The 23,522-nt window shown below is 40.7% G+C and overlaps 1 protein-coding gene across 1 annotated transcript in view; it reads left to right on the top strand.

Annotated features, from left to right (window-relative positions):
* The first annotated feature begins 1,909 nt into the window (after positions 1-1,909).
* The window catches only part of LOC144519998 (eukaryotic translation initiation factor 3 subunit E-like), a 28,743-nt gene continuing 7,130 nt past the window's right edge, over positions 1,910-23,522 (top strand). The window contains exons 1-11 of the mRNA XM_078253578.1: positions 1,910-1,958; positions 3,206-3,333; positions 4,462-4,579; positions 4,843-4,960; positions 7,048-7,090; positions 8,098-8,202; positions 12,894-13,019; positions 13,312-13,436; positions 15,758-15,884; positions 17,536-17,637; positions 21,439-21,548. Coding sequence (XP_078109704.1) covers positions 1,925-1,958; positions 3,206-3,333; positions 4,462-4,579; positions 4,843-4,960; positions 7,048-7,090; positions 8,098-8,202; positions 12,894-13,019; positions 13,312-13,436; positions 15,758-15,884; positions 17,536-17,637; positions 21,439-21,548 — 1,136 coding nt within the window. The 5' untranslated portion in view covers positions 1,910-1,924. The remainder of the gene's footprint in view (positions 1,959-3,205; positions 3,334-4,461; positions 4,580-4,842; positions 4,961-7,047; positions 7,091-8,097; positions 8,203-12,893; positions 13,020-13,311; positions 13,437-15,757; positions 15,885-17,535; positions 17,638-21,438; positions 21,549-23,522) is intronic.

The following is a 23,522-nucleotide window of genomic DNA, read 5'->3' as shown; positions in this document are numbered from 1 at the left end:
TACTGCATGGGACATGAAGGGAAAAAAAATATTAGTGTAATGAGGGGGGTTGAACCTTTGTAAAAAAATAAAAAATAAAATAAAAACTATGGCCCTCCCCAGAGATTATTGATGTTTTCTTTCAACCCCTCCTCTAGACTCAACGTACAATGTACAATATGTACAATTATATATCATATATATTTAATTTACAGTGTTGGTACAACTTGTTTTGTCACAGCAGTGGCTGTGAAGGCTTTGACACACACACACACACACACACACACACACACACACACACACACACACACACACACACACACACTAAGGGTGAAAACAATACCAGCCACATGCAGTCACAGCTGCTAACAATGTGGCTGAGATCTGATCAATCAAGGGAAACTTTGCTGATTTTACTGGCTCTGTGCCAATGCAGCACGGACATGCTACACGCTAGAGATGGTCCGATACCATTTTTTGCTTCCCGATACCAATTCCGATACCTGAACGTGTGTCATATATTTTGTTGTGTTTTAAGAACTGTATATTATCCCTGTATGGATGTGATATGATTTCTATCTTTGTTGTCGGTCTGGCTCAGGTTAAACTCTTTGTGAAACATGAATGCCACAGAACTTTCTTTTATTCTGCAGTTTGACACTCAGTTATAACGGAAAAATAACATAAATAAACTACTTTAACGTATTTTTTCTTTAGGGCTTTATTACGTGGTATCGGATCGGTGTATAAACTCCAGTACTTCCCGATACCGATACCAGCGTTTTAGGCAGTATCGGAGCCGATACCACATCTCTACTACACGCTACATGTAGATAAACGGAGTCGCTGCCGGATGACGGCAGCCAGGTGAGCAGGAGAGCTAGCGGTATGGAGGGAGGCCCGGTTCATCTGCATGTACTGCCAGCGCTGCAAAGACAGAGCGGTTTCAAAGTCAGGAAAGTTTCCAATCCATCTTTCGTCCTCCTCCTGATCTAACAGCAACAAAAGGGAAGGCAAGGGAAGTTTGTGTGGATGCTTTTGACAACAGTCCTCAGTACTGCGCTAAACTCTAAGCCTGCCCACTTTTTGTTGTGGTCCAATCAAATGCAAAGCATTTTAGTTACCAGTCAAATATTCCATTTCACTAGGAAACACGTCACAGTACAGAAGCTATAGACGCTCCAACTTTCATGAAACCCTTATATCGAGCCTGAACTTTTGTCCTCTGTATATGGCAAAGTACACCTTTATGAACCATGGTGCATGTGAAAGTTGTTTATTTGATATAACTATTTATGTAACTATTAACTATATTGCAAAGAGCAGCTGAAATAAAATACTGATTTAGGATGAAAAATTTAGGATGATTTAGGATGAAAAATGAAATACAAGACCCTCCCATGCCCTCCCAAAAAGTTAAACTACCCTACCTTCAGCCAAAAGAAACAACATCATCTCTCCTTTGTAACCCCTCTCCCACCCTAATGATTTGTGTACAGTCCATAACTATAACACTTCATAAAAAAAAAGAAGATATGTAATGTAAGTGTGGTTCCTGGTGGAAAACAGGAGGATTAAACATAACATATCATGATTATTCAACACACAAAAGTTATAAATAGAAATGTGACTTTTAGCATAATGAATCATTCCAATACTGAGCAGAAATGCACAAGTGAAAGAGGACATGAACATGAATAAATGCATATATTGTACGCATACTAGCTGCTCACATAAGTGAAAATTGTTGTAAAAAACAGGAACCGAGAAAGTATTTCATTGTGACCTTATAAAGCCAACTTAGTGGCAGCCAAACTGGCTGGAGCATTTCATTATTTTAATTAAATCTATAAATGATCTAATCGAGACAAATTCCAAATGATACTTGCCAAACAGACCGAATGATTGTATGGGTGACTCTTTTTACTGCAAAGCCTTTCCTGAAATGAAGCAGACGACACAAAGGAGACTTCAGCAGAGTAAGCGCTGTGTTTTCTCTTTTTTTTCTTCTTCATTTTAAGCGAGCTGCCACTGAGCCAGAGCTGACTGTGTCAGAAGCACCCAGTAAAACAGCAACTGGCCATGGTGAGTGGTGTCTGTTTATGACTCATTTCTACCTGCCATCAGGCGGCAGGGAGAAGTGGGAGTGAAGGAGAGAGAGCCCAGCGGTAACAAGGGAAGAACTGTGTGAGGACACAAGACAGTGGCGTGCGGTTGTCAAGAAAACAAGGTCCTAGTGAAACCTATTAGAAATGGGCCATTCAGTAGCTGATATTGGCTGTTGTTGGCCGGGTATGGTCGACACATGGGCACCTTCATGAGGCAGCTACTGAAGTAAAGGAGGAGAAAGGGGGATGGTTTAGATGCACAGTGAAGACATTCTAACCTTGTGGAAAAGTCAAATGATTGGAAATTATCTGGTTGTTTTCATTCAAATTTAGTAGGGGTTCATCATGACTGTATTTACCCTCAATGGTTTTAGTCCTATGAAGAAGTCATTCACAGTCACACAGGCTTTTGTTAAAAACATATATTGGTGGTGTCTGGAGGAAAGCCTATGTTTTCAAATTCAACAAAACATTCACTTGGATTCCTCTTTATGAATGAAATGTTTCACTGTATCAACACCACAAGGAAATTATGGGAATTTTGAAAGGTTTACAAGTCACAGTCATGCGTCCTTCTTAGAAACCAATGAGGCAAAAAATGTTAGTGAAAAAATTATATAAGCTAATATAAACACATAATATATACATATATAATAATATGAATAATAATAATAATCCATCATATAGTGTATATAGACCTCACAAGACCTTCTCACCAAATTTTACACTTCTAAAGTGATAACCGTATTCAAATTTAAAAATGTGCTTGTCATTTAGAATGAAAGATTACTAATATTAGGATGATAGGAATGATTTCAATTATCCAATAGGGAGAACTGAGCAAGCAAAAATGAACAGTATAAGCTGCATATTGGAAATAATAAATTAAAAGGAAGATGTGCACAGTGATAAAAGTAGCCTATATCTATCTATCTATCTATCTATCTATCTATCTATCTATCTATCTATCATAATCCGTAAGTATAGAGTGGAAATATATATGGACTTGGGATACACGTCATAATAGCCCTGTAAAATCAGCATCAGTCTTTTTTATGTATTTCACAGAGCCGTGGATGTTGAGAATGTCGCTGATTGGTCAGTCTCTCTTTACACAGCTGCAACACACATCCGTTTCCCTTTCCCCGGAGCAAAGATGGCGGAATACGACCTCACCACCAAAATTGCCCACTTTTTAGACCGTCATCTCGTTTTTCCTCTGTTGGAGTTCCTGTCTGTCAAAGAGGTACTGAATATATTAACACATAAACATTTCGTTACATTTTTTTTGTCATTTCAAGAAACCGTATAGGGCTTTTGAACAGTTTTAAAAGCCGTGTGCACTAGGGAGTTGGTCACATTTTCTGTAGCTGTGTAAAGTATCCACATGTAACCGGTGTGGAGCCGGGAATTTAGCCGGTCTGCCTTCAAAATAAAAGCGGGGGGAAAAAAAACCACCACCTTTGCCGAAAACGGGAAAACTATCGGGGAAAACGGAACAAAAGAAATTCCAGAACAACTCTCAAGCGATAAGATCGTTGTATGTTGTGAGAATACAATTACATATTACGAAAACATCACGATATGAAATAATACGCACTATATCAAGACGGCTTAAGATTGCAATTGATCTTTACTTTGAAAGTAAAGTATCGGAAGTATTGCTTTGATTGTCATTAACTTACACTGGTTGAGGCAGCCACGCGCTGTTTGAGGTTCAGCGCCTTTCCTAAACTGAGAGTAGTAGCAAAGCTCTTTGGTAGTAGCCAAGTTGTATTCAGTTGAAAGTTGGTTCTCCCATACAGGTCAGCACTCTGCAGGTCAGCGGTGTTGTCGCCCTGTAGCCTATATAACCCTAACGTTAATGGAAAATGAAACAGTAACAACTGGCCTCTCTCGGGCGATGCTAACCACTGAAAGCTATCACAAGTGGTTCATTTGCAATACTAACATACAATAAAGTAGTGCATATTCAGGCAACTGTTGAGACGTATCACTTGACATGTTGGCAAATATGTATTAAAAATGTTCACAACTATTAGGGCTATTCGCTAAAAGTGACGCTAGCGTTGGCTAGCTAACAGCTAGCTAGCTAACCTCTTGGTTGAATTAGAAAGCTAACACGTCAGTTAGCTAGCTAGCTACTTTATCAGTTGACTGAAACTAATATGTGTAGTTGGCTAGCAGTGAATGTCGCTTCTGACACAAGTGAAGTTAAATATTTTATAACTAGTAACACACGGACAATAGCCAGCATGTTTCTGTATTGTCGGGGGTGGTCTTTGTAACTTCCTGGCTCACAACCTGGTTAGATAATAATATTGTACAAAACACTCCCTCACCTTTGTTTTAAATTATTGGCCCTGTTTCTTAGATCTACAATGAGCAGGAGCTGCTTCATGGAAAACTGGACCTCCTCAGTGACACAAACATGGTGGACTTCGCCATGGATGTGTACAGAAGCCTTTTTTCTGAGAAGGAAATTCCCCACAGTAAGTGTTGAGTGTGTATCTTGGTGGATACACTCCTAATGCCCATTTCTCTTAACAATAACACACACATAACCAAGGGAGATATTATTTCTGATATAAACCATAAAGGGTTACTGCACTATCCCACTGCAGTCCATTCAGAATGTATTTAGCAGTAAATTTACTGAGTAAACTTTGTTTCACAGTGTTTTCATTGCCGGGGCGCTGAATAGTTCTGAAGTTGCTGTAGCTAATGACTTTTTTTTTTATCCTCCCTGTGTCAGCTCTGCGGGAGAAGAGGACAGAGGTTGTGGCCCAGCTGAAGCAGCTGCAGTCAGAGACAGAACCCATTGTGAAAATGTTTGAGGACCCAGAGACAACAAGGCAGATGCAGTCCACCAGGTAAAGCCTGTTCTCTTCTAATCAAGAGTAGTATATTTCCTCTTTATTTAATCATTATCCTGAAATAGGTTTTTATAAAAGGCGTGATTAGCCTTAATGAGTTTGTGAAATGTATTTCTAGTCTTACTTGCCATGATTCTAGGTATTCGTAAAACCTGTTATTTGAAACAGTGGACGGCACAGCAGCATTGCAGAGGGATATTGTAGAGTCTTTGGAACTTCATTTTGAATGAAACATTAATTAAGCCTTTTCAGGATTTTTGTGAGCAAAGACAGACGTAAAAAGAGACAGATGCTAGATGTTGTGGTTAACTTTATTAAGACGGTTTTGTCGTCTACAGTGATTAAAATAGTTTGGTCACATTCTGTCTTTATTCTTCCTTCATTTCTTGGCTTGAGAGTGCGTGCAGTTAATCAAAAGCATTTTTCCATTTTCATCTCTTTGTTTTAGTTGTGCGGTAGACATTTGTTGATTTAAGACACCAATTTGTAAGAACTGTTATCTGAGATTTGAAGCCTGATAATAGCAACATTGACTTAGCACATGTCTATGTTATAGTTAGTTGGCTGTCAGGATGAAGTCCGTTGAAAATCTTCCTTTTTGGATGAGGAATCATGTGTCTGTCTTAAGTTCCACATTATTTTTCTTCATACCATTGGATTTGTAAAACAATAGGAAACTCATCTGGGGTCAATGAAGAATTCTCTCTGAAGCCAAGTGACACGCAACAGTTTTATTCCACCATTATGACCTAAATTATGCTTGATGCAGTTGCGTGTCTTTAACATTATTTGTGCATTAAATGATCATCCAGTTCTGGAATTGAGAAATCGGTTGATATTATAACCCCAATGCCCTGTCCGTTGGCATTAATACACCGGGATCCACAAAGAATTGCTTTTACAGGGTAATAGAACATAATGGTCTAAGTACTTTTATTGAACAGTTAGCCAATAGGCCTATATGCCTTACCAGGCTTTATTTGGACAACTACTGAAACCAGAAACTAAGCCCAGCTATTATAATAAGTCATGTTAGTACCATATGTATAAACAATCTGCCATTATAAGACACACACTGTGGATTACGATCACCATTAGAGTGATCTATGATTTATGTTCTCATTTGTTTGGACTTGTTAAAGCAATGAATACCACTTTTGGGTTTTTGAGTCAACATGCTGCCGATTCCTCCTTGACTTTTTCAGTGCAGAAGGTGGCAGTAATGCTGTGCAGACATTTTTCACGAACAGATGCCACTTGTTGGACCGCCCAGCAGCTGACTCTCATCTTAATCTCATAACAAGTGCAAAGCAAAATATAAGATACTTTGTATCAATGTTAAGACACGTTGTGCCCATTTGTGTCTGTGAAGAGGGATACGTCATAGATTTAAAAAGTTAAGTTAAAAAAAAGAGCATTTTTTGTACTGACATGGGTGCTGTGGCCTCAGATCAATGGTCAGGATATGTGTTCCTATAATGCACAGCAGGCTGACATTCCACGCTACAGGGACGTCACCCTGGAGCTTTTATAGACCATCTTTCGTTGGCCTACAAGCACAGACAGCCTGTCCTGAAGCAGAGAAGAATCCTGCCTCAGCCTAAATAAGATTCAATTAACACGTCACACACGTGGCTGCAAATACACACTCATTCATTCACATTATTGAAGTGAACATACCCAAGAATCGCACATAGTTTCGATGTGGTGTCCACATAAATAGCAAGATTTTAGGTTACAGGCGATGTAGTTGGGATACAGCTGTTTAGAAGAGCCAGTGCATATCTTTATTTGTGACAAAGCCCAAAGGCTGTGCTGAGAAATCAGTATTCACTTTCCTCACCCGACATCATTTCTCCAACATGGCTAGCATAGATTTGTCGTAGCCAAACCAAATGCAATAAACAGCCCATCACACTGTTTTAAAAGTGAAATGGTCTTTGTTTATGTACAGCTCTTGATTTAGACCAGAAGTGGAAAAATATACCTGAATAGGACTCCGAACACCAGGGTGTCAGCCAAACGGCAGCTCAAGTTGAATGGCCTCTCACTGCAGGAACTGTCTTGCTTTCTTTTTTTTGCAGGGATGGACGAATGCTCTTTGACTATTTGGCAGAAAAACACAACGTAAGTTGCCCTGATTTGCTGACATCTCACTTCTTTACTGCATTTCCCATGGCTCTTGTGTGAACCCATGGTTGTTCTAGAGGCAAAGTGGGAGGGGCAGGGAAATCCAGAATTACTTCCCAAAACCCTTAACTCATTTTCAGGGTTTGTATGGCTTGCACAAATTCTGCGGACATTTACATTCTGTGGTGAATTGTTAAGAATAAACGGAGTAGCTCGGGACTCGTGGATAGAGCCGCAAGAATGCCGGAGGTTCTATATTTACCATGATGTTTGGCTTCTTACCCTCCCCTCCGTCGGTCCCCTCCCACTCCGGTATCCCGCTGACCTGCATGCTGTCCTCAGTGCACCTCGACACAGCCCAGGCTCAGGGCCCCTCAGCATGCTCTGGGAAAGGCTTGGGCTGCCCGGAGCACCCACTGTCTGTCACAGTTCTACTGAATCTTAGCGAATTTCCTGACGTCAGTGCACACCGGACAGCAGGAAGGACAGTTAAATATAGGAAGACAAGTAGGCTTGAAATGAGATATATATATATATATATATATATGCGCGCATTTCTAATTTAGTTCATCTGACCACCACCTCTTGGCAAATTTGTCACAAAAGTTAAATATCTTGCCATTCATGGCAAAATACCACTGATATGCTCTAGCAGTGTTTACCCTATATTCATTTAGCAGTGGTGTGCCACCACAGCAGGAACAAATATGTTACTGCTACAAATAGATATGAAATTAAAATTAGATGTGCAATTTAGTTACGATGGTGAAAACGTATATGATGGAGCCCAGATGTTTGAGAAGTAACATTTTTGCGATGATTATAACACCCTAACGCTGAAACACCAATAGATGACACAAAACTGGGATTTCCTTAGGCACCACAGCTGCATAAAATTACAGTGCAAGCACGACGTTGATTTAAAAATATGTATTGTTTGACTTGGTCTGACGATTCACATTTTCTCTCTTTTTGTTATTGATACTCTCGTATTCCTCTTGAAGTTTCGTCAGGAGTACTTGGACACGCTGTACAGATATGCCAAGTTCCAGTATGAGTGTGGAAACTACTCTGGTGCTGCAGAATACCTCTACTTCTTCCGTGTCTTGGTAAGTTTTCAGCGTTTTCCATTGACAATCAACAGCAGTTAACATTAATAGTGATGTTTGCTGATAACTGTACGCCTTACCTCACATAACACACTGTCTGCAGTATTTTACTATCCCCATTTATATACTGGCTTTAGGCATTTCTCTGACACATTAAAATTAAACCTCACATTATGTTTGCTAGATTGCTTTAATTCCTCAAAAGGCCAATGCTTGCATAGGGGAGGAAGAGAACACTTAAAAGTAATTGAATGTGAAAAGCTTACGTCATTGCCTATTCAATTCCCTGCACGTCTTTTGTATTAGGGGGAGACTGCTGCTCTAAGACTTGAGTAGGATCTTTTACTGGGCCAAGTGATCAGTGGTGGACTGCATAATCTGTCTGTAGTCTTCTCACGAGGCGGCCTTAGTAGACAGTTTATTGATTTGAGTGCTGTGGCAAGAGAGTCCCTCGTCACGACTTCTGAGCTTATGGCGTGCTTAAGTTATGCAAGGCATCTCTTAGTTAGCATCAAGAGGGTTACACACATTTTGCAAGGTGTTTCAGCGTTTGAGCTGGGTGAAAAAGACACCGCCCTTTCTACAATACAAAGAGTTTGATTAAATAATGTTCAAGGTAAAGTTTTTAAATTATGATGTTTTAATTGTGTGAAAGTTGGCACCTCATCATTTTGTCTTTTTTGTTAGATTGTTAAACAAGTGATCCTTAAATGAACTGTTATGCTTATCTATACAGCAACTAAGAGGTCTCTATCGAGGGTGATTCCGTCATTAGCTATGCCAGCAGCAGCGCCTGGGTGCCGTCAATTGTTGCTAACAGTGCGTTCCATTTACCTCAGAAGACAGATCTGGGAGTTGACCGCGTTTTAAATTAAAACGAGTCAGGTTAGCAATACCAGTTGATAACAACGCATTGAGCTGTTTTTTGTGTGCATATAAACGGCATAACAGCATGTTGACAGATAGAGGTTGGACAGTATTTTGCGTAGGTTTAATGATGCACAAATGAGACCGAAGTGCTAATAAACTATATTACCACAGCTTTCACTACTGTTGATGCACGCAGCAGCCATGTTCGATTTCGAGGTCGGCTTGCTCGGTGTACTGTGAGGTTCTCTGACTCTCCCAACTTGGAACTTCAGAGGACGTTTTTCCGACTTAGAACTCGGAAATTCCGACTTCCGAGTACAAATGGAACGCACTATGACACTATGACTCTAAAGCTGCCTCCCCCGCCCTTTCCAGCAGAAATTGTACTCTGTTTTGACTCCTTTGATGTTATCTTGCATCAAGTGTTAGTAAGTTCAACTCGACTGTATGTCTCGTAATGACCAGTGGAACCAGCCTGCATAGTCCGTGGTTTCCAAGTGTCAGTCACTTGTCCTCCTGCTTTTGTTTGTCTTTGGTTCAGCATTTAGCTTTGCGGTAAAGCAAGGACTCAGGCCAAAACCAGCCCTGAAAGAATGGGCAAGAATAAGATCAACATTTCGTCTATTCATTAGAGTGAAAACATTAGGACCAGCTTTTGTTCCTATTCTAATTGGCATTTGATACTGCACTGCCTAGCTTCTTGTCTTTTGGATGTCAGTGACTCTGACTTGTCATCCACATTCACTATGTTTGAGTGTCCCCTCCTAAAAAACTTGGCAGGGACTCTGAGCGATGATGAACCCTCTGCCCTACAAACAACTCTCTTAACCCAACGCAATTTGGCAGTTCATTTGATGGGGTTTTCACTGATCTGCTCAAATCTGTAGAAGGAAGAGTTGCTTCCGAGACAAGATGACGGGTAATTCACCCAAGCTTTCCACTTACACTCCCAACCAAAAAAAAAGGCATTAAGAAAAGTCTTCAAAAGCTTGCATCGGATATGTCCCACTGTTCCAACAACAGTTGTTTATGGCTTTGCAACTCAGTCTAAATAAACCAAAATTGCTATAATTGAGGTATGTTGTTCGAAGTCCAGCACAGATTTTCTTTTCTTTTTACCCCTTAAATTGTTATACCCCTCATTTTCAGTTCCAGGCAGATCAGGCTCTGTAACTAGATATCTGTTGCTTACTCCTTGACAATGCAAGAGGCTTTTTAGACGAGGAAAAGGTAGAAATGGATTTCATTAGTGGGAGCCTGCATACTGCTCTCCCCCTCCCGTTTTTTGGTGTTTTGTGGACCTCCCATCCTCACAGGCCCCTTGTCTGTCTCTCCCTCCCCCGTATGGGAGAGGTGAGGCTCCATAAAGTCATTTAACGTGGGAAACCCAGTCAATTAAACGAAGGAAGCCAGCCTTGCAAAATCCATGCCTCAGGTCTTGTTACAGTGTGGCCTAGCCCGAAAAGAGCAACTTATTCATATCATCACTTAATGCAGGGATTGAATGTTAAGAATAAAGATTGAGTATCCCGACGGATCCCCAGCACAGTAAATTTATTGTTGCTGGTCAGTCAGCGAAAATGTGCCCATTTCACAAACCAATGGAAACTTAAGGTAACTGCTGGAAAAACCCAGGTATTGAAACTTTTCTAGCGTGGCCACTAGTGAAAGCCAGACTGTGTGTGTGTAGAAAGCTGCCATAATGACCTGGAGGTCAGCCAAACGTAGCAGGCAGGGACTTCCAAGAGAGGGGAAAAAAAAAAAATAACAAACAAAACAAGACACTTTCAACTGATGAAACGCTGACCTTTCTGCTGGCAGTGGAGCCAATTTTTTCTCTCGCTGTTACAATACTGATCTTTCTTGTGACTTCTCCACTTTATAAAAAAATAAAAAAATAAATAACATAATTCATAATAGACTTGAGTTGTGCTCTGTGATCAAAGAAACTCTGCTGCTCTACTGAATGGATGGACACACTGTCTTACTGTGTTATCCTTTGGGGGAATACTACAGGAGATTTTCCAAATATTTTCCCCTTACTACCACCATCTCATATTCTAGCAGTTTGTTGAAATGTTATCAGAGTGTAACTGTTCTTTTCCCAGTAAAAAAAACAACAACCTCCTATATCGGAATAATCTTACCAATTTGAAGGGTCCTAGCGGAAACCTGTTCTTTTTTTAGTGTTTCCTCTACTTGTACATCTGTCGTGTCTCACAGTCCACTTCAGCGGCTGTCCAACGGTGTACGGGGGTGTGTGGTTAGGATCTAGGTTTCTCTGGCCGCTCAGCAGACACCCACCCTGACTTCCTGCTTGACTCATGTCATTGCGTCTGGTGTTTGGTGTTATCGTGAACCACTGTGGCACAGTGGTTTCCCATGAGCCCTAGGGTGTAGTCCAATGTCCACTACAGAGTGATTGCCCTGCTGAGCTTCAGAGGCATTCTCAACCTGTGTTTCATTACCGGATTCTTTTCTGTTTGTCTAAGTCTGTTCTGGAAATCAGAAACAGTAGACTGCGTTTTGGAGAGTGATTATCCTCACAAAGATGTGTCTTGTTAGCGTCAGTTCATATTTCAGCCTAATTACCTTGTGATAACGACAGAGTTGTCCCGAGTTACTGAAGGTAATGGATGGAGATTATTGCAATTATCATTGTCATGACTGAAGTGGAGTAAAGTTTGCAAAAAATGTTTACAAAGCAAATCTCACTGGGAAACAGGTACTCACATTTAATTAATATGAGGCACTATTGTTTGGCAGGTTAGTTAGCGTCATGTTGTAAGTGCTTGACGACCAGCCCAGGACATTTCTTAGGGATTCTTAATTCTTCGGGTTTTCAGTTTCATCACTAAAGCTGCAGTTTGTCATATTAATTATCAATGGATAGTTATATTCTATTGTTTTTTTTTGTTTAGTTTTTTACATATTATTTTGCCAATAAGATAAACAAAATATGAAATGACTAATGCCCATCACAAGGTACCCAATCCCAAGTGGTTTACTTGAACACTTTAGATAAGTAATGCAGAACAATAAATTGTTGAAAATAGCATGATTACATTGTTGAATTCATTAAATTACAGCAGTCCTCAATTGTTTCTCAGTTGTATCTTAACCATGTCATATGATACTTCAGCACACAACAAACAAATAATCCCGGGACCACTACAGAGGAACATTTAATTTTCAGGAATTCACATTATAGACTACCACTGACTTTCCCTTTAACAGTTTGGCCACAACTTGGCGCAATGACTTTACACGGTCCAGCCATGTACTAGGTTTCAACCTAGTCCTGTTATACAGTCTATGATAGTAACCTATCAGGCAGGCATTGAGTCTCAGTCTGTCACGCTGATACACTGTTAGTTTTTTAGGACCTTCAGCATTACCCTATTAAGTAAGCTCCAATGCAACCAGACAGCATAGTGACATGTATGCTTCAAATATGCCTTTACCCTATGTAGTAATCTAGCAACTTACTGCATGGTCAACTGCAATGCGGTGGTTCTAGTATCTAAAATGCAGCAAATTTTGTTTTATTAAAAGCTAATCAGCCTTTCACGAGCCAGTTCTCATTTACTGTCAAGTTCCATTTCCTGAGGATGACATCATTTAATCCATTTATCCAGTATAAATAAGAAAAGTGACTGCTCCGTGCAGCAGTGACACTGAAGCCAAGCAAGTAGTGGCAAGCTCAAGCCCAGTCGCACTGTGTATGTTCGCCAACCCGTAAGTAAAATGTGTAAAAACTGTTTGTATGTTATAGCATTGTGTGCTTCAGGTTTTAACAGTGCACCGTGTCTGTTCCCAAGGTCCCATCTACAGACAGGAATGCCCTGAACTCTCTGTGGGGCAAGCTGGCCTCTGAGATCCTGATGCAGAACTGGGAGGCTGCCATGGAGGACCTCACCCGCCTGAGAGAGACTATCGATAACAACGTAAATGCCCCACTTCTCAGAATTTGATACCACATTTAGATTCACTTACATGGGCTCTCATATTGACATTTCACTTTCACTAGAGCTCTGCTGTGGCATCTTACTCCTTACCAAACACACGCTTATCTGACTACTTAAGATCCTGGATTTGAGTATGAATTGGTTGCATGTTTGATTGATGGTCATTAAGGATGCCAGAACACTTGAATAACTATTAGAAAGCTTTTATATGACTGGCAAAACATATTTATTATTAAAATGGGATTTTTGGTCTGTCTCTTTGTCTGTCCAGTCTGTCACCTCCCCTCTGCAGTCTCTCCAGCAGAGGACATGGCTCATTCACTGGTCTCTCTTTGTCTTCTTCAACCACCCCAAGGGCAGAGACAATATCATTGAGCTCTTTCTGTACCAGCCACAGTAAGTAACATTTATAATTTATTATTTTATTTAGTGTCTTTTTAACCCCCGCTTTTACATTCAGGAAATTTGTCGAAGAATTAAGGCCCTTCTAAAGGCAAAAGGGGGTCCAGCAACGGTCCGGTACTAGCAAAGTTGCTTTTTTTTAGTGTGTAGTTCATCTTTAACTACTTTAGCTTTCTTCGGCCCAGCAGCAGTGGTGACACACTGAAAGCTGTGCGTCGCAAAGTTCAGTCATACTCTCAGGCTTTTTCCATCCCACAGGAGTTTGCAGACATGGAAATGACCATATAGTGATTCGGCATAGTTGTTTTGGTTCTTCCGAGAGACTGTACAGCAACTTGGAGCCTATGTGTATTTTGATGATGGTTGTTCAGTTGCGCTGTGTGTGTTTGTGGTTTTGATATTTAAAATGTTATCTTTGTTTTATTCCGTGGGTTCATATTACAGTATATTGTATTGGAAATTGTATTGTAGCTCCAATGTAATTCTTGATTCTAAGAGGATTTGGAGAAAAGCTCAGTCATTTTACAACAGACCTGATTTAGAGAAAACCGTTTGCTTTAATAACACATTTTTGGACGGTGGGCTTCTGCATGAAAGTGGTTTCAGAAGTGTGTTTTTCGTGTGATTTGTTTACTCTCCAAGTCGAGAACAAAGCCATGTGTATCGCAGATAGCAAACTTTATACACTGTTAAAATTTGCACACCACCTATTTTGATGTCTTTGCTCCCTCCCCCTGATTGCAGGCTTGTATAATTGTATAGATGATTGGGCTCCACAGACAGTATGACAGGCGACCACAACACAGCACACTGAAATGTCTGGTTCCCTGAATTTTACTCAGTTTTTAATTTTATTGTGGATGATTAAGGAGGCCTGCCCAATAATTACTCATGAAAAGCTCACCCAACCATCTGTGTGGACAAACTGAGGTAGTTTTGTGTGCTTTGCATTTTCATAGTCGAGAAACCTCATGTTTTCCCCACTGAGGCTTGGCTCTGGTTTCCCCATCTTTTGACCAGTACTTCCTTTGGCTGAAGTTGGTGACCAGTGGCTGGCCTTCAGCTCCACATATGACCTCCCTTACCCCTGCAGTCAGCAGATGTTGGTCCACAGCCTTGTTTGTGTACTATTGACAGACTGCACTGACTTCAGGAGAAACAATGCCCAGTAACCAAGTATGATACAGGTGCAAACTGGGCAGAGACTACTGCAGTAATACTGCAGTCCCGAGTCACCTTGTTACCCTGTCCATCTTCTGTGTTCAGAAGTGCCCACAGCACCCCTTGAACAGAAGACATTTGAACTCGTACTTGATTCCTTGGCTGCATGCCTCAGTAGCATCTTCAGCAAACCAGTGCAGTGACGCTTGTTACCTCAAAACTCAAAAGTCCCCTAAGTGGGTAGGGTGAATGCTCCCCCAATATGGTACAGTGACTCATGCAAGATTGCTTGCTATTTGAGCCCCCCCTGGAGAGTGAGTAGGTGTAAGTTAATCAGGAACACAGTGTGGAGGGTTGCGGTCTTCCACGGGAGTCAAGCAACTACAAAGGGAGGGAGGGAGAGAGCCCTCCTAAAACCAGAATGACGATGGCTTTGCCAAGCAGCCCACTGCTGTTTTTAGACTCACCATCACTCCTGCCACAGGTCCCCTGTCCCTTTTAATTGTTTCAGCAAATTAAACCGTTGTCGGCACTCTTTCTCTGAACACCATGTGTTCCTCTGGCTTAGCTATAGGAGACCTGAAGCGGCCCACTCCACTTCCTCTTTTCAGATTTAATTTTGTCAATTTGGGGTTGAGTGGAGGGCGAAGTTCAAAGATAGATATTTAGAAACCAATAAGAAGTTTTGGTGATACAGTTAATGTTGATTGATTGCCGTGTGTGTGATGTTGTTTTTACAGAACACTGTCTCCAGAGTTGGTGTGGGATTAGAATCAGCCTGTAACAGTGTTCTTTCTCTTGTGTTCACCCCTTAGCCAGTTGACCTGTGGTTGAAACATCAGTCCCTGATGGATTGGGTTTCAGCTACTGGGCAGGTCCCTGCTCACTGATCTATATCTTCTTGCCAGGGTTTCCTTTTCCTCCTCCCTCTCATAGGACTCTAATGAAAGAGACGGCTTAGAGCTGGGACCCATGTCCAGAAGTGAGGGTCCTGTTAGGACATTTATCTGTTTTAGCAGCCAAGGCTTTGTCTCTGTTCTAAATGCCAGGAGCCCAATGGGCAGCCAAAATGTTATAGTATGTGTCCTTTTAAAGATCATGTCTTTGCTTACATCAGTCTGATAAGTGATTACCTTTATCCTCCCTCATTCCAGATACCTCAATGCTATCCAGACTATGTGCCCACACATCTTGCGTTACCTAACCACAGCCATCATTACAAACAAGGATGTCCGCAAGCGTCGGCAAGTCCTGAAGGATTTGGTGAAAGTCATTCAGCAGGTACCACACTCTTTATTTTCTCCCTTTTGGTGTTTACCAAGCGCACACAGTTATCAGGTCATTGCTTACAGGCCACACAGGCTTTGGATGATGAGTAACTGACCATGTAAACCCAATAGCATTGCTAACACTTGTATATGGGTCTGGGTCCAAGCTGGAAAAGCCTTGAACCCATAACTTCGATGAATGTGGCTGAGTTGACCGACTGTAGTGTACCGATACCTTCTCCACCACTGGCAGTAACTACTTCATAGATCTAAGCACTGTCTTGTAAGACTGAGCAATTTTATCGATTCTGCGATATAAATTGATATTCTTTTTCCCAAGAAAGTATCGATTTTTAAGCCGCGAGTGTCGATACATAAGTCCCATTCAAATCCCTCGTGTTTACCCCCGTTCGCGTTGCAGGGCAGTCGGGACTTGCCCGGAAATGGCGAGCGGATGAGCCTCTCAAAATCTGACAAATCTTTTAAACTGACCTTTGTCGATCTGAAATGAAGACAGATTCAGCAACTGCATGGCCTATTTCTCGCTTAAAATGTTTTCAGAAACACGTTTCGGTGAACCACGTGACGCGTTTGTCCAATCAGCTGCCGGTTTTCATTTTCTGGGAAACAATCAGACTGTTAATGGAAACAATACAGAGCAGCGCCGCCTGCTGCTATGGAGACGTATTACATTTCGCGCATGTGCAGAGCGTATGCTCAAGTCGGTGTTTCTTCGGTGTGTTCTGAGGAGAAGCCATGGTACTATGTTTACTTACCTGGTGGCTAGACTGGCTACCTCATATGTTCAGTGTCAAGCTAAAAAAGCTGTCAAAGAAACTGTTCAGAACTTGCTGCACTTTTTAACTCTCCATTGTTAATTGCAATACTGCACTTTATTTACTTTTCAAAGGCTTGTAAGCTTTCAATAAATGGAACTAATTTTCTCAACACATCTTTGATTCAATTTGTCCAGCATTTGCAAGCTGTAGACTCTCTGTCCAGTCAGAGACGTATATTGTGTAATTGATGTTTTTAGTTTTCAGTTCAATTAATTAAATCCAAGTAAATGGAACACTCACAAGATGTCACCAAAATCACTGTCCCCTTTAAATCTTTCAGAAAATAATGTAAGTGTATCGGATTATATGGAATTGTATCGTTGGCTAAATATCGATAGATAGATATCGTGTATCGTGAGATTAGTGTATCGCTACAGCCCTACTGTCTTGGTGGGTTGTTGGTAATCACTAAAACGTGCCCAGTGCTCTCTACTCTGTGGCCTCAGGTCAGGTTGGGTCTCTGTCTCTAAGCATTTGGAACTGCTCAGAGTTTAGAATGGGTTTTCACTCAAGCCCTTGTAATTAAATGAACTACAAATTTAAATGAATTTAATAATAATAATACATGTAATTTAACTATTGTGATTTGTTTCTTTCTTTCTGAATGTATATATGCTATTAGTGATTTCTATTTGATTGAAAAATAAAAACATGACTCGCATGTACATTTCATGAAGTTTATGTCCAATAATATCTCTGCTTGGTTATATTTATCTTAACAGCAAACATTGACTTCATTAAAAATGTGAGCTATATCAGCTTTGATTTAAAATCATATAGATGTATTTGGACATAATTGATCTTATTATGCTCAATTTCTTTCAGGAATCTTACACCTACAAAGATCCAATTACAGAGTTTGTGGAGTGCCTGTACGTGAACTTTGACTTTGACAGTGCTCAGAAGAAACTCCGGGAGTGTGAGTCGGTGAGTAACCACTTCATTAACGTGACTAACGCTCATGCCAACCTTTTGTTCCCAAACTATGAGACACAGTTGGTCTTGGTTTATTGTGCCTCTCGATGAGAAAACAGAGGTCTTCTGAGGACCTCAGATTTGCAAGTCAGACTCCTGAACTTTCACACAGAGTATCGTAGTAAACAAGGTTAGTAATCATATGATCTCTGTCTGACCTTCTATCTGATCACACAGCGGTTCTATTTGCTGCACTTCTGCGTGGGTCCAGATCAGACAGAATAGTGATAGTCTGGGCCTTGTACTGTCAGATATAGAGGTCCTCTTGGACACTGTGACTCAGGCTTCAGTCAGATTTGACTATGGCCTGTAATTGACCTATCAGGCTAGTAGTTAACAGTAAAGGCTTTATAAGCAAAAGTCTCCGCAGAGGCGTGCAGACACTCGTTTAAAGTGGGAGATCTGTCATAGCACCGCCATTTAGAGCATTTATTTCAATTTTGGTTTGTAATGGCTAAGTGTAACTGTAGCCCTTGATGTGAGATATGCGTCGTATAGTATAAGAGTCTTCTTTGTATGTTGACTACTAAGCTGAACACATCAATGTGATTTGATGATTTAAAGTGACCTCAAATGAGGTGATATTTACAGCTCAGTGGGAACAAAAACGTATGACAAACCTGTTTTATTGAACCTATTATTTGATAATTTTGCATATCTCTACTTCAAAATTCTTGTGTCTGTGTGTCCAATCTGAAAAAAACAGTGCTGATATACCGTACTTCACGTTCTCTACAGAACTTCAGTCAGAGAGCATCCACAAGCTACTTTGTAATAATTAGCTTGAGAAACAAACAGCCCTTACAGTACATGGATGAATGCATACTGACAAGCACTGTAAAGAGTATTGTATAAGAGTAAAGTGTATTTATAAATTTCTTTTGTCAATCAAAAAATGTGCTGTACATGAAACCATTAGACAATGTGAAGATCCATCTTTTGTTTAGAAGGTCAACTTCATTTAAATGTGTGGGCCGGGATGCCAGTACAACAATTTTAAGTCTTCTTTCATCTTAAAGGAATTCCTTATTCCTTTTTTCTGTATGTTTTGGCTTATGAAATGCTGCCACCATGGTTTGCTGTGCAGCATTTTGAGACATTGCAATGCAAGTGTTACATTTCCATTCAGTTAGATGTAGCGGGTGGACACTAACAGGAATGCCTATACAACATAAAGATAAATGATGTGTTGCATTGATGGCATAAGTCCAGCAGACCGTATTATGAGGGGTTGGTCAGATTCTGGGCTGGGGACACATTCAGGTGACCTAACTGGTGTTGTTCTATGTGCATATTTTGCGTAACTTGATCTCTTAGTTCATTCTTTTAGGTACACTCTGTAATTTTGTTTTCCCAACGGACTTGATCATTTGGACCTGCAGAGGAATAACGGGCAAAACTCTGGGTTATTTGGCCCCTTTTTCATCTTTTGCTTTTGACGATAAACTTTCAAAATGAAAAACATCTGGCCTGATCAAATGGATCCTTCTCAGGAGTAAATGTTTATAAATCATGTCAGCAATGTACTGCCTGTTTCGTTTTGAATTTTTTTTTAGCTAATACAAAAAATCTTAAGCTTCCTAAATCACTATTTTGCAAATAAGGAAGTTATAACCAAACTTGGTTGGGCAGATTTATTTTTACTTGGTTATACCCTGTTCATGGTCAGAGAAAATCCGAAGCATGTATGTTTCAAGAGTAAATTTGATATTTCCCATGCAAAGGCCTCCAGGGGCATCTCCAAATGATGACTTTTACTATCAACACTATTAGAGATGTATCCTATTTCAGCTCAGACATGACACACGCTCAATCACCAACCTTGTTAAACACGTGCTCACACTTTTTAGGAACTCTCTGGGTTGGTCTTGACCTCGCCTCATGGGGTGCTGTTTACAGAGACTCTACTGTGGTTGAAACGCATGCTCAAAATCCAACTACCTCTCAGGTCAGAGCCCAAGTTATTCCAGGTGCGTTTAACACTGGCCTACCTGTCAGTCTTATCAGAGCATGTCCAGTAGGCACAAAAGCCCTCTATTGACCTCATTCAGTTTCCAAGCAGGTCTAGCGAGGTGGGTGGTTCCAAAAATGTTTAACAGCACCTTTAATGCATTACCTGTTATGGTCTGCAAACATTTTTCCCAAAATGGTCTTGTTTGAAGTCAGTAATGCAGTTTTTTTCCCCTGCAGAAATTCACACGCAAGCCTTTAAAAAGCACATTATTTCCGATGTAAAGGGATGTTTCACAGACTGTGGAGTGATTGAGGTAAACGGATACCCCATTGGTGTGGGCTCTCGTCTTGATGAGCATTGGTAATGCATCAATTTTGAGCCGTTGAGAAGAGTGGCACCATGAATTAAGTGATTGCTGTAATAGCAAGATATGGGTATTGTTTTCAGCTCTCCTGTCTTCGCTTCACCGTGCCCTGTATAATAGTTTGAGCCAAGCGCTTTCAAATGGGTTAGCTTGGTTTAAATTGTCCTGTTCAGGCTGTACAGGGTTTTTCTTCTTTCCCACTCCACCAAAATCTGGAATCGCTGTCAGATGTTAGATGCTTGCATGTCAAAGAATGAAAAGTATATGCCTACCTATATTCAAGCCTTTAGATTGTGCATAATAGGGCTGTCCAAGCCCCTTTCACAATGTGTTTAAGCTTTGTTGTCTGAATCCCAGATGACCGTAATTAGGGCACTTAACTGTTCAAAGTTTATCAGCCTTAGATAAGCATTGTCATAGCTGAAATGTGCGTTGCCTGATAGCGCCATGTAGTTGAGAATTATTCAAGCAAAACTCTGGGCAGATGGCAGCTTTCTAAGCCTAAGCAGACACAGGGCTGGTTATTCTTTGAGAACTTTTGAAGATGGAGGTCTGTGATGTGAAATAGCGCTCAGTGGAGAGTTGGAATGCAGCAAGCGCTGAGAAATGGGAGCATTTCACACAGTGGTACCTCTGGGGCCATAGCTGGATCATGAACATTTACAGTAGATGAATTGGCCATATGCAGACTTGTCAAAGAGTCCAAGCAAGGCTGTATTTCTTACTATAACAAGCCACAGGTGATACAGTATATGGACGGCTGAAAAGACTTGCTCTCATCTGTAAGTTTATTTGGACTGGTGGTGTTACAGTTGTTGGCTAAGCGTAGCCGTGAAATTTGGCGATCCTGCACAGTGGAGTTGACACTGAACCACCAGACCACTGTGATAAGTCACAGACCATGTGGATATCTTTGGGGTTGGCTCTGTTCTTACTATATTGTCTCATGTGGTGATGGTAGAATTTGTTTGTCTGTGGTTGATTTCAAGCGTCTTGCAGGGCCTTGGATTACAACCTAATACAGAGAACTTTCCTATTTAAAACAAAACTTTTCATACCTTTTTAATGTAGCCAGTATGGTCCTTCCCTGTTTACTTTGACCATTTATAAAAAATAAAAAATAAAATGAATTGGATTATGGTTTTAGTGAATAGAATTTGTCCTTAATTGAATAAGACATGAATTCCTAGCATCAGACCAATTGAAACGTGTAATGCCACACTCATGACTCTCCATTGCTGTTCAATCTGAAGGTCCCAGCTTGATTGTCCTAATGAGTTTAAGAAAAGCTCTGATTTATGTATTGAACTGTTGCCTCACTCGAACCTTAAACTGTCGGAAGAGAAACTTTGATGTAGACCTGTGAACAGACAGAAATAACTCTTCGTATGGTATTTCCACTGCTCTTATGTAACATTTTTTTTCTGTCTCTTAGGTTCTTGTGAATGACTTCTTCCTGGTTGCTTGCCTGGAGGACTTCATTGAGAATGCCCGCCTCTTCATCTTTGAGACCTTCTGCAGAATTCACCAGTGCATTAGCATCAGGTCAGTCATGCAATCCAATCCAAACTAAGTGAAACTAAGATTTGCAAGTTGTACTTATGATTTTTGGTGATGGTCAAAGGAGACACTACAGTTGTCTCTGCAGATTTTGACCCTGTTGCACAGCGGGATTCAGACAAACATCCCTTAAGACTTACAGGAAGTCACATTTGCTATCACTAGACGTTGTAGGCACTCAGTAAACAGGAAGTAAGAACATGGGCTTTGTGATTAGTGGAATTTTCCTCACAGATAAGTGTTTATTGCCCCGTCCAAACACAGAAATGCTGACCCCCACACATCTTGAGGATTAAGTATTGTGAGTTTTAACTGCTTCCAGGTCTCCACAGGTTGCTCTGCTTGCTAAACTTTTAAGACCACCTGTCCGAGGCCAGTTCGTAGACATTCGTAGAAATCTTTCAGCTCCTTTTCTATGGGGGAATGGAGGCCAAAGGGTTTTGTAGTTCAAAATCCAGTTTAGTTACGTTAAAATAAAATTGACCTTGGATGCCTCCCCAAAACCAGGAAATTTACTCGATGCTTATTATAGTGTGCATTTTGCGGAGAGAGAGAAAAAAAGATTATAGTAATTGCCTGCAATTAAGAGAGATTATAGGATTTGGCTGCCTCTTTACATCAGTTTTAGAGAGTGACAAAGATAAATACAGAGCATCCACCCTTCTCAGCCATTAATCCCCATTCTTGTAACAGTGGATCTGTGCTTGTTGCTGGATCTAATCTCTGATATTAGGTAATGCATACGTTATTCTTTTGTGTATCCTCACTTATTCCCAGTGCAAATGTAGCACTGGTTTCAGCAGGCTATATTCATAGTATGCTGACCCTCAGGCGTATTGTGAATGCTGGAGATTCGAAGGAAGGTCTGCATTTCAAATATGGTCCACAAACATATGATGCTCAGTGGAAAGAGAGAATGAATTACTTCTGTTGACACGAAAATGATTACATTGACTGTTATATAGAGCCGTGGAGGTCTGTAGTCAAGGTTGAACCGTGGAACATGATCAGGCCCTGTCGAAATCTCCAGTTGCAGATTGTCTGGAATTGATTAGGAGTCCTGGTTCTTTTTGGCAGACTTACTGCAATTGGATCCATTTACTTGTTAAGGACCACAAAGGTTAGTGGTAACACTGAAAGAGGAAGTCGAACGGTGATTTTTCTACGTTTTCAACTTTTTTTTCTGTGTCTTCTGCTCTTGTTTGCAGAGTTTTCTAAAGCAGGAACACATATTGGGCAAATGTAGGGATTTCTCTGTTTATTTTTGGTGGTGTTATGACGAGGGACTGAACGTGTCTATTTTTGAAAGACACCCAAATTCCAAGTCATTAGTCCTCTACCCAGAAGCCCTCTGCACCCAAGCGTGGACTCAAATGAATTTGATGGCTGTTTTTTAATGAGGACATTTTTACAGCTTTTGGCCATGATGGTTTCACAGATATTTAGCTCGCCTTTTGCCCACAGCTTGGGAGACAAAAGTAGACCAGAAGTTGGCGTAATTGAGTTATTTTATGCAATAAAGGCTTACGTAAAATGTACTATAGGCAGTGAAAATGTGATTCAGCCTGCACTCGTAATTGCATACACACACATCCTTTTTGTCTAGACCTTTCAGTGTCCAGAGTGTGTGTTTCCAATTTAGCTTTGTTTTCCTTGTTTGATTTACAGGGTTTATTTCCTTAGTCCTTCCATGATAGTTTCAGTGGCGAGACCCGGCTTTGACCTCAAATGCACACTTGTCCTTTGACATTTTGAGTAAATGCTTCAGACACATGATCATTTGGGCAGTTTCTTTCCCCCTCATCACTAGATTGTATTTGTACACAACAGCTCACTGGTAGTTGGAAGCAGTGTCTTGTGTATTTGGATGGAACACTGAAGATCTTTCCACCTCGCAATTGAGTCATTAAAAAGACCACACGATCATTTCGGTTTCCCTGAAAAATCAATTTTACCCCA

Source organism: Sander vitreus, chromosome 6 (genome assembly GCF_031162955.1).
Source record: "Sander vitreus isolate 19-12246 chromosome 6, sanVit1, whole genome shotgun sequence".
Lineage (NCBI taxonomy): Eukaryota > Metazoa > Chordata > Actinopteri > Perciformes > Percidae > Sander > Sander vitreus.
This window is presented reverse-complemented; position numbering and strand designations above follow the sequence as displayed.